Source organism: Carettochelys insculpta, chromosome 1, assembly GCF_033958435.1.
Source record: "Carettochelys insculpta isolate YL-2023 chromosome 1, ASM3395843v1, whole genome shotgun sequence".
NCBI lineage: Eukaryota > Metazoa > Chordata > Testudines > Carettochelyidae > Carettochelys > Carettochelys insculpta.
In genome coordinates, this window is record NC_134137.1 from 341,678,001 (window position 1) to 341,689,335 (window position 11,335).

Consider the following 11,335-nt stretch of genomic DNA (forward strand, 5'->3'; position numbering starts at 1 on the left):
TTACTTAGCATGGAAGGGGAATGAGGAACATGCAGTGTGGGAAGATGACCTCAAAGACCAGTGAGCATACCCAGAATGCTACAAGGATGAGGGAACTATGGGACAGATTCCCACAATGCACTACTCCAACAGTTGGTTTGCTATTTAAGTGTGGTAGCAATAAATCAACTTTGTGAGGAACATGTGGCTGAGGATTGTCAAATTCAAACCTATACATTCCAGAATTACAAAATTGGTATTAATAAATTCAAATGTGTCTCATAGTGTAGACGCAGCATAAGACATAGAACTGGAACTCAGTAAACCCTCTAGTGTAGGTTCCTAGCACTGCCATGGACTTCCTGTGTGATTCTGAGCAAGACATTTAATCTCTTTGGCTTTGTCTACACAACAGCCTAAACTCAAAATAAGCTATGCAATTTATGCTATGCAAATTGTGTAGTTTACTTCGAGTCAGTTTCAAAATCAGCTATTTTGGCATGTGGTACTATGTGTACATTGAAATAAAGCCCTATTTTGAGGTATCCCTGTACCCCTACTGTGATGAGGTGTGCAAGAATGTCAAAATAGGGCACCTGTTATCTCAAAAACTGTTTTGAGACAACAGGAGCATTTCATAGACACAAGCAGCTATTTTGGGATACTGCTGTATCCCAAAATAGTGCCCTCCCTCTAGAAATGGCCTCTGGGACCCAGTTCCATATTTGTACAAAGGGGATAATATCACTTCCCTACCTCACAGAGGTGTTGAGAGGATAAATTCACTAATGGTTTGGAAATTTCTCAGATACTCAGATGGGCTTAAATGAGTATAAATTTAAATCCTAGCAATAAACACTAGAGAGGCCAGGTCTATGCTAAAGGGGAAGGTCCAATTAAGATATGCACCTTCAGCTATGTTAATTATGTTAGTCTGATTTTTCTGCACATCATCTCCACTGAGGGAGCTTGATGGGAGCAAACGTTCCCATTGACTTTCTTTACTTCTGGCAAGGATCAGGAGTTTTGGCACCAATGGGGGCGACCTGTGAGTTTGATTTAGCATGTTCATACTGGATGCACTACATCAAACTCTGGATGATCGACCCCAGCAGCATCTATCTTCCCCATAGTTAAGATTTGCCCAGAGTTCCACTCAGAGCTCACTTCAGGGACAGGTTTGAGACAGAGATTTTGGATCTAAGGCACAAGGGACAATAGCAGAAGACCTGGAGTGAGAACAGTAGGTGCAGTCATGCTGTGAAGAAGGCTCCAACTAGCCTTTGTCATCATATCATTCATTTGCTTTAATTAAATCAAATCATAGGGCAGAGATGAGGCTTAACTTCAACAGAGCCTATGGACTGTTGAAAGCAAGTGGGAAAAGCACCTGCTCGTAAGACCCTTTGAAAACGTAGCTTTAGATACATAGTTCCTTGTACATATTTTGTTTATCCTGTAAAAGGACTTCACAGTTCTCTTAAGCTATAAGAAGCATCACTTACAAAGTTGGGGCCTATAGTTACAGCTTTGCAGCAGAACTCTGAGGGAGTGCTTCTGTAGGGTTGGTAATTCATTTTCTTTGAAAAGTGCAATACCACATAAAGTCAAACACTGACAAACATTCAGCACTTTCTTTGAGGTTATCAGAATAAAACTTCCCAGGAGGTGAGAAAATTATATAAAATAATGAATGGTTAGTAAAGCTGTGTTGGGGGGATTCTGCTCTTTCAGTCTTTTATCACAACAGAGCAAGGAGACATTTAATTAAATTAAAAGGTGGGAAATTAAAAAAAATGAAAAAAAGATTAATGTGATTAAACTATAGAACTAATTGACATAATCAGCTCTTAGGGAAAGATGCAACAAAATTCAAAAATTCATTTGGACATTTATATGGCTACTGAGAGGATCCAGTTATAATTAATGCTAATTAAAATTTTGTAGCGGGATCATGAAATATCATGCTTAGGTCTTAAATTAATTTCAAACTACTATAGAAAAAGATGAGATCTGAGGTGCGATACAGGTTGTCCCCCATTTGCCTGCTGCAGGGGTCTCTTGCACTCCCCTTCAGTATCTTGTGCTGGCTACTTCAGAGGCAAGACACTGGACTTGATGGTGCTCATTGGCTGGTTCTACACTTGCCCCCAACTTCGAAGGGAGCATGGTAATCAGGGCCACAGGAGATTACTAAGGAAGTGCTACAGTGAATACGCAGCACTTCATTAGGCTAATTTTCCCCCACGGCAACTCTGGAGCGTCAAACTGCAAAGTGCCCGCAGCTGCAAGCATGCCGGCACTTCGAAGTTTGATGTTTTGAAGTTGCTGTGGGGGAGAATTAGCCCAATTAAGTGCTGTGTATCCACTGCACCACTTCATTAGTAATCTCCCGTCGCACTGATTACCATGCCCCCTTCGAAGTTGGGGGCAAGTGTAGACACAGCCATTATGATCCAGTCTGGCTGTTCCTGGTTCCAGCTATTTGTTTGGAGGCCGCAGGAAATTACTTTGTGAGCTACAGCAAGTGACATGTTTCTAGTGGATAGAGACGTAATTTAGAAATTATTTTTTTCTCAGATGTTCACTTTTCATAACAACAAATACGTTTTCCCCAGCATTATCTTCCCGGAGTCAAGAAGATGATGAAACCTCCTTAAGGATCATATTGCTGACAGCAGTCATTTTAATCCTGGTGACTATGATGGCTCTTCTTGGACATAAAATTTTAACTGGTATGTGGTAAAGGAAATGCAATTAGAGAATTAGTCCATAATTACTTGACAGTCTGGAATAAACAATATTGAAAAACAAATGAATGACAGTGAATGTAGTGGAAGAATAGTAACAATCCCTTAGCCTCCAGAACAAACTTCTTCCCATTATTCAGGCCTAGACTGCCCAGCTTATCATTGACTCCATCCTTGACTCCTGTCCCAGATAAAAACCTGGGAGAATAGGCATGTTTTGTATCATCTGCTGAAGGTCACTAGGTCTAGGCTCTGGCAGACTAAGGGAGAGCAAGTGAGTGCCAGACCTCAGGGCTTTTAATGGACATTGTCCTCCTGAGAGCCCTGTTCTGCTTAAACTAAGGGAATATTAGCTGAAGTGTCCAAGATGCTCACAAGTACCAGGGTGTTACATGGGCAGGGAGGCAGTCTCTCAAGCAGCTAGTTTAAACAAAACCTGCTCCCAAGTCAGTACCAGGAAGTGTATTACTGCAAAACATCAGGACACACACACACACACACACACACACCCACCTCTCTCAGAACTGGAAAGGACCACAGAAAGTCATTGAGTCCAGTCACCTGCCCACTTACACTTCTTTTATTCCTGGACAGATTCCTGGACATATTCTTAATCACCTTGAATAGAACCTGCCATTGACTTCAATGACAAAAAGTGCAAATCAGCATTTTATTGATATTTATTAAGGTAATGCCTCAGGTTCAATCCAGATTAGGCCTCATTGTGCTAGGCACTGGAAAAATATGGTGTAATAGTCAATCTCTGTCCTAACGATTTTAGCAGCTAAGGCTTTATCGATACTATTAACTTTTTAACAAAACAAAACATCAGTCATGTAGCACTTTAAAGACTAACAAAATAATGTATTAGGTGATGAGCTTTTGTGGGGCAGAGCCACTTCTTCAGATCTGGAGATAGTGCTGTACTGGAAATAGCCAGATGTGAAGAAGCGAGTCTGCCCCCTGAAAGCTGTTCACCTAATGAATTATTTTGTTAGTTCTTAAAGTGCCACAGGACTGCTTTCTGTTTGGTTAAGATACAGACTAACATGGCTACCTCTCTGTTACTACTAACTTTTTGTTGATGAAAACTGCCTTTTGGCAGCAAAGCTGTGAGAGTGTACACCCTGCAATAAGACTTGTGTCTGGAAAATGCCCAGGTTTGGTGTCAAAAAATTCCTGCCCCTAAGAGACTTTTTTCTTTTCCTCTCCCTTTATTGTCAACAAAGAGTCTGTGCAGACTCTGCTGTTTGTTGTGTTGGCAGAACTGGCTTCTGCCTGTATCCCAGGACACCTGCCCTGATGGTTGGTCTCTCAGTGTTTTGATCCTGGCTGCCCTGCAGGCAGGCACACTTCCCATTCAAAGCTCTGGGAAGTAACTGACTGCACAGTGTGCTGCTCCCTTTGGGAACAAAGAACAAGTCATTGGATTGCTCCTGTTTTGCCTTGCACTAGGGAACAGAATGGCAGGCAGATTGTTACTGAAAGGGTGCGGGACAGACTTCTGTGCTGCTTTGACCTTCCTCAGCATGGCGAGCTCTCAGAACTTCTCATGATGCCACTTCCAGCTGCTGCGGATTCTGTGGGAGAACTTGAAGGGAACCCCAAGATACACAGGGCTCAGTTCTGCCTTCCCACAACACTGCACTGTAGGGTATGTACCCACAGTGCATTGCTCACATTGTTAGCGATGGTGTCCCTAGTGTAGAGATGATCAGCTCACAGGGGTAGCAAGTATGAATATGTTCTGGTGATAGATGTGCTGGAGCAGGTTCAGCGGAAGGCAACAGAAATGATTAAGGGGCTGGAGCGCATGACCTATGAGGAGAAGCTGAGGGATTTGGGCTTATTTAGTTTACAGAAGAGAAGACTGAGGGGTGATTTAATAGCAGCCTTCAACTTCCCGAGGGGGAGCTCTAAAGAGGGTGGAGGGAAACTGTTCTTAGTGGTGACAGATGGCAGAACAAGGAGCAATGGTCTGAAGTTACAGAAGGAGAGGAGTAGGTTGGATATTAGGAAAAAGTACTTCATCAGGAGGGTGGTGAAGCACTGTTATGCATTGCCTTGCAAGGTGGTGGATTCTCTATCCCTCGAGGTTTTTAAGTCCTGGCTTGGCAAGGTCTTGGCTGGGATGACTTAGTTGGTGCTGACCCTTCTTGAAGAAGGGGCCAGACTAGATAACATCCTGAGGTCCCTTCCAGCCCTATGAGTCTATGATTCTATGATTTTGGTTTTGTTGACTTTTGGTGACACCATAAGTTTTGTTGACACAATTTTGTAGTGTAGACATACCCCATGATCATGCTGACGCTTAAAAGCTTGCAGCTGTAGAGATGCAGCTGTGCTGCTAAAAGAGCACTTCTGCAGCTGCATTTTGAGGATGTGAGTGACCTTTCATGCTGGCCTAATCAACGCAGCTCAGTGATATGGTGGCAGCTATGAAGGGTGGGAGAGTGTCTTCCACTGACATAGTGCTGTGCATATGAATGCTTATACCAGGAACACTTACCTCACTTGTGTGTGTATTTCTACACCCCAAGTGACAAAGATTTGCCAGCATAGTGCTAGTCAGGATATACAAGGGGCGGGGGGGAGGAAAACAGCATACACACAGGGTAATTAGTGAGATTGGGGGTGACATATAGAGGTGCCTGGGAGGGCAGGTCACATGCACCCACCAGCATCAGCCTTCCCATTTGCTGCTCTGGTGGAGGGGGAACTTCCCCCCCACCTTACTGGAAGTGTTGCAGCGCTTCTGCAGGAAGAAGCAGGTGGGGCTGAAGCGGGGTGGGGAGAGGGTGGGGCATGGGTGGTGCAGGGACAGGAGGGGGTGGGGCACAGGCAGAGCATCAGTAGCAAGGGGGTGCGATATGGACAGGACAGAAGCAGGGAGAGGGCAGGGCAGGAGCATGTGGCTGGTGCCCTCTGGAATCTCTGCACCTGTTGCCACTGAGTGTGATGGGCTTCAAATGTCCAGGTAGCTCCACAATGTGTAGTTCTGTTTCTGGGGTGAGAGGCAGGGGTTAGTTGGAGGGGATTAGCCAAACAACATGGCAAGGGAAGGGGGAGGGGACAGAGAAGGGGTGACGAGACTGAGGTGGGTGGGGACAGGGCAGGAAAGACAATGAGGCGAGAGAGAGAGGGAAGAGAGTGAGGGGCAGAGGAGAAATGAGGCAGCAGTGACCAGACTGGCAGGGAGCAGGAGGGGGTTGGAGCAGCCAGTCACTACAGGGCAGAGAAAGCGTAGTCAGAACTGTAGGAAACATTCGGCACATGAGGTATCAAAACATTCAGGTAGTAATATCTGTCTCGCAACCGTAGTACTTCACCTTACGTTTTTACTGGATAAGAGCAGGATTTCCCTTCACTGTAGCTAGTCAGATTCCCTACTGAAGGGGCCTGTTGTAATAAGCCTTGTAGGTATGGTTGGAGCTGTAAAGGGGGTTGCAAAACCAAACGAAATAAATACATTTAGTCATCATGGAGGACACACCCCCATTAACATTGCTCCCATCCTGCTGGTAACAGCAACTCTGCTATTTTTTTATTTGTGACTCATGTGCTAGCGTGACTTTCTGATCCTTTTCCAATCTAGATCGCTAGGCAATTTTTTTGTAAATGAGTGTTCATTGTTTGCTCTGGCATGGGATTAAGAATAAAAGATTATCTTTATAGTTATATGCCCAATTTAACATATACATCTTTACAATAACATTACCACGAACATCTGTAAAAGTGTCATGCAGCATTGTGCTTTCAAAATGATTTCCACATTATTTCAAATTGCGGTGCGGGAGGTCTAGGTTGGATATTAGGAAAACTTTTTCAGTCAGAGGGTGGTGAAGTACTGGAATGGGTTGCTTAGACCTGGCTTGACAAAGCTCTGGCTGGAATTATTTAGCTGGGATTGGTCCTGTTTTGACCAATAGGTTGGACTCAATGATCTCCTGAGGTATCTTCCAACCTCAATCTTCTATGATTCTGTGATTTATTCTATTATTTTTTCTAGTGTATTTTGCTAACAGAAATTTAGCATTCATAGATTACAAAACCCATCTATCAAAGGTAAATCTCACGCCCATGAAGGTTAATTTATTTCCAGATTCAAGGCAGGGTTTCTAATTGGAGTATTTAGTACAGTATATTTCTTCCATCAGTCATGGAAATTGTATTCAGCAACAGAACTTAAGGAACTGGGCAGTCAGACCCTCATTTTTAAAAGCATTGGCTAACATGCAAAACTTCTCTAATTTACACTTTCTTTTCCTTTTGGCCACTGTTTGAATTTTCCTCCTCCTGCAGTTTAAGGGAGATGAATATTCCCAATCAGCCACTGTGAAAATAAATGTATGAATTAAAGTGAAAATAAAATGGCATCTCATGTTATGATTTATTTCTCAGTTTTTCACAGAAAGAAGCACGAAGGCAGAAGTGTGGCACAGACCATGAGGCAGAGGTAGTCAACAATGTTCTGCAATGTACAACGTGTCAATTTTTTAATATCCTGGAAATATGTGGGGTTGACAGCCCTGAAGAAGTCCTGAAGAAACCTTGATAACTCTCTGCCCACAAAACAGAGGGAATGGCTTTCTAGTATCTGCCCTGGAGTTAGTATTATGGATTTTATTCCACCTGGAAGTAGTTCTGACTTTGTCATTTATAAAATTCTTGTCCCTGCTGGAGCCATGTGTTTCTCTTTGGGTTCCTGCCTGTACTGTTTGGTGTCAGAACTGACTGGGTACCACTGCTGGGACAATAAATGATAAAGGAAGAGAAAGAGAGGCAAAGGGAGATTTCCCCTTAATCAGAACAGAAGGAAGCGCTGGAACATGCCTCAGAACAGGTGAAGGGAATAGAGAGAGAGAGAGAGAGAGAGAGCACGTTATGCTCTCAAATGGAAAAGGCACAGAGCAGCCCGAAGAGGGAGGCAAAGGAGGGCAAGGGAAGAGCAGGAAACAGCCAGAGAAGAGAATATATAATCCTTATATTAGACTCCTCCCACTATACTTTAACCTTGATGTGGAGAGATAACTGCTTAGTTGAGTGGGTGTTTCCATCCTCACACCAAGCCAATTGCTCCCTTGACACAAGGAAAGAAATGCCACTTAGTCTGAGATGTAGCACTTTCTTTAATGTGGACGCTCGTGTGCTTTTGGGCTTACCATCCAAGTCCCTAAGTTGCTGCAAAATGCTTTGGACTGTGTAAATCCTAATGCTATACTGTTGCAATCAAGTTTTCAAGTGAGCAGAAAATGCCCATCTCCTAGCCTGTTTAGTTTCTCCACTAGGGTGAAGAGTGCCCATTCCTTACATTGATGATGGTGACTTTAGCAGAACTCCTTCAAGATCCTCAGCGCCCTTCTCAATATCAATTTGACTTTACATGTTACTTGCAAATCCATGCTCACAGGAGTAGTCCTCTCTACTGCAAAGAGTCCTCATTGACACGGGCAGTGCTATCCACAAGTGTAAAAGGCTTTACGACTGCAGAGTGTAACATTTTAACATTTTAAGATTAAGGAGTATCAGATAGTCTCTGCCTGTATCTGAAGAACAGCAGAGGTCTGTTAAGTCATGTGGGTAGAGAATTTGGCTCACATTTTCCTGTGAAATGAATGGTGTATTTAAGATGTCAGAAGCGGGCAGGTTTCACAACCCTTTTGCTGTATTGTGGGTACATCCAGATGAAGCATTTTTTCCTTTTAAATTCATAGACCTGAATTACTAAGAGTTATGGAATGGAAGAGATTTTTACTTAAACACTGATAAATTTATTGACCTCTGCTCAACTGAAGTGTAGCTTTCTTTGGCTATGTCTACACTTGGGAATAAAGTTGAACTTGTTAAAGTCAACTATGTAACACTAGATTTTTCAAAGTCAATGTTGAATGTCCACACCTGGTTACAAAGTCGACTTTGTGTGTCCCCATTAAATTGCCTGCATTTGGCTGAGGCAGCAGTGCATTGTGGGCACCTATCCCACAGTTCCTGAAGCCACATTGCATTTTGGGTTTCTGTGCCAGTGTCTTGTGGGAAATAAGTGACCTCAAGTGGTTGTGGGTGTGTGATGTCATCATCCAGAGTACTTTGCTCTCACTCTCTACTGCCATCTAAAACAAATGGCTATTTTTCCAAAGCTTTGATGATTGCTGCTATCAGAGGTAGCTATTGACGTGCCAGTTTGCCTGGAGCACAGTAGTGGCTCAAGTACTGTCATTACTTCAAGTAAATTCAGGAGACTACTTCTGGCTCATGAGCCTCCTCCTCCTGGTGAAGTCCGTGACACCTGAGTGCCTGAGCGGCTGGTGTAGATACCAATAGAATTGTCTGTAGTGACCACATAGACCACTATCTTCACAAGGAAAGACAATACAATGATATGTGTTCTCTTCCCACTCTGGGAGTGGGGTCTAGTAAGGTAGAGGTGGGAGGGCTGGTAGCCAGGCCTCCTGGGTTCTCTTCCCCAGTGCTGGGAGGGCATTGATGTCTGGTGGTAGTGGCTCAAGCACTGTAATTACTTCAAGACTTCATTACTTCATTATGGAGTCCCAGAGGGCACTAGTGTCTAGTGGTTAGCACGCTGGAAGGCGCCATTACATGGACATCTCCAACATGAGGTGAGGAGACTGTCAGAAGCAGCAGTGGCTCAAGCACTGTTACTCAAGAACCAAGACTCATTAAGAATCCAAGACAAAAGCGAAGGGAAGGAAAAGTTAAGGAAGTATTAGATGATAGAAAAGTTGAGGAAGAATGAATCCTTGAGACTGTTGTCTGTGGGCCCGTCAAGAATTATTTAGCAGGGATTCCATTGCCTCTTCTGGTAAAGAAGTCACATGGCACAGGACAGGACATTGTGCTGTCTGGAAGCATGGTCCACACATAGTCCACACAATATGGGGCTCCTGAGCTAGCCACATGGTGGGGGGAGGCGGCTGGCCCACCAGCAGCATGGTAGCTTGGTAGGGGAAGCCCTGTAGAATGTGAAGTGCAGAAAAGAAGTTCCTCAGCCTGTCCTGCTAAAGCCTGTGGGGAGAAGAAGCCCTTGCAAGCACTGAAACTCCACGCAGGGCAGGACATGCTGCTGTCTGGGAGTACGGTGCACACAGCCCGTCAGCCATGTGGTGTGGAGCAGGGGGGCTAGATTTTTACCCAGCACTGCTGAGCATCCCTGGTGTTTACTCAGCACAAATTCAGCCACCCACCCAGAAATGAGCTCCTCAGTCCATGCTGGAGCTCTTTTGCGACCCTGAGAAATCATGGCTAGATGCGATCGCTCCTGAGGTCTGGTAGCCACTCTGACCAGATAGAAAATGAACTCAAATATCTGGGCTTCCCATTACCTACTTCCTGTGCACCTGGAGAGCAGTGGAGGCGAAAGCAGCCAGAACAGACACTGTTGGGGCATTGTGGGATACCTCTGGAGACCAATAAAATCGATTTAAAGTCATCCTGTTTCCACACTAGCATTAATTTGACCTTTTAAATTCAAATTTGGTGTTACATCACCTGGGAGGGGTGGGTCAAGAAAATGGACTTTAGTGTCCCTTAAAATTTACCTAGTGATTTTTGCAGTGAAGACAGTCACATTGGAAAAACGAGCTAAGTGCCTTAAAATTGATTTTATGCTCTAGTGTAGACAAAGCCTTTTTTTTTTCCCCTGACTCTTTTCTGGTAACTTTACAGCAGTGGGGCAAATCCTGCCATAGATGGACCTTTGTCACTGAAATTCTTCTTACGCCTATCTAATACCTGCATTTATTTTTTTCTGTATTGCATTTCTTTGAGTCAAAGACATTTTTCCTGCTTGTTTTATTTCCTGGAAAAATGGAAACAATTTCAGTTTTGTTAAATAATTACAAATTAAATTGACCACATACCTTATCTCTGTAGGGGACTAGATCCTTCCTCCATTAGTTAATGAGAAAACCCTTTTTGCCTTCAGAGAAAACAGATGAGGTCTCTGGTTTCTTGTCTGTTTAAAACTCTTTCATGGAATAGAGTTATTAACTAATGTATTTTGTCAACATAATGACTGAAGTGTTTTTGTCTTGTATTATAATGCCAATATTTATATTTGCAACTGAAAATACTACACACTGTACATCATGTTTAGTGTCCACCGTTTATTCCTTTTAAAACTCTCCAAGCTGCTGTCAAATATTTAAAATTTCTTTTTTATAAGAAGAAAGTGAAGTTAACTAAAACATGAATAATGGCAATGCCTAAAACCCATATGGCATTGGTTATGGGAGGCTGGGAGCAGGGGAGGGGGCGGAACAAGAGGTTGATCAATAGAATATATTTTCCATCTGCATGCCTTTCAGTTTTAGCATCCCTGAGAGCAGTTTATAAAAAATGAAAACAGTGCATCAGTTGAAGACATCCTTGCAGCGCTGAAGCATATGGTTTGTTCGGACCCTGAGGGAGGAGAAGTAATGCTTGGCTCCGTTATGTTAAAGCTGATTACATCGAACGTGCGTTTGATGGCAGGGAGGCTGTGGGTGGGGAAGGTCTGGAGAGCAAGGCGCACGGTGCACAAATAGCCTCTCTAGACCCTTAGGCTACATGGAAGTGTGGATCTCAGCACTATGAAATGGATTTATTTT

At 43.6% G+C, this 11,335-nt stretch overlaps 1 protein-coding gene across 1 annotated transcript in view; it reads left to right on the forward strand.

Annotated features, from left to right (window-relative positions):
• IL17REL (interleukin 17 receptor E like) overlaps window positions 1-8,221 on the forward strand; it is a 76,214-nt gene extending 67,993 nt beyond the window's left edge. Inside the window, exons 16-18 of the mRNA XM_074984130.1 lie at window positions 2,598-2,714; window positions 7,131-7,185; window positions 8,006-8,221. Coding sequence (XP_074840231.1) covers window positions 2,598-2,714; window positions 7,131-7,185; window positions 8,006-8,045 — 212 coding nt within the window. The 3' untranslated portion in view covers window positions 8,046-8,221. The remainder of the gene's footprint in view (window positions 1-2,597; window positions 2,715-7,130; window positions 7,186-8,005) is intronic.
• The last annotated feature ends 3,114 nt before the right edge of the window (window positions 8,222-11,335 follow it).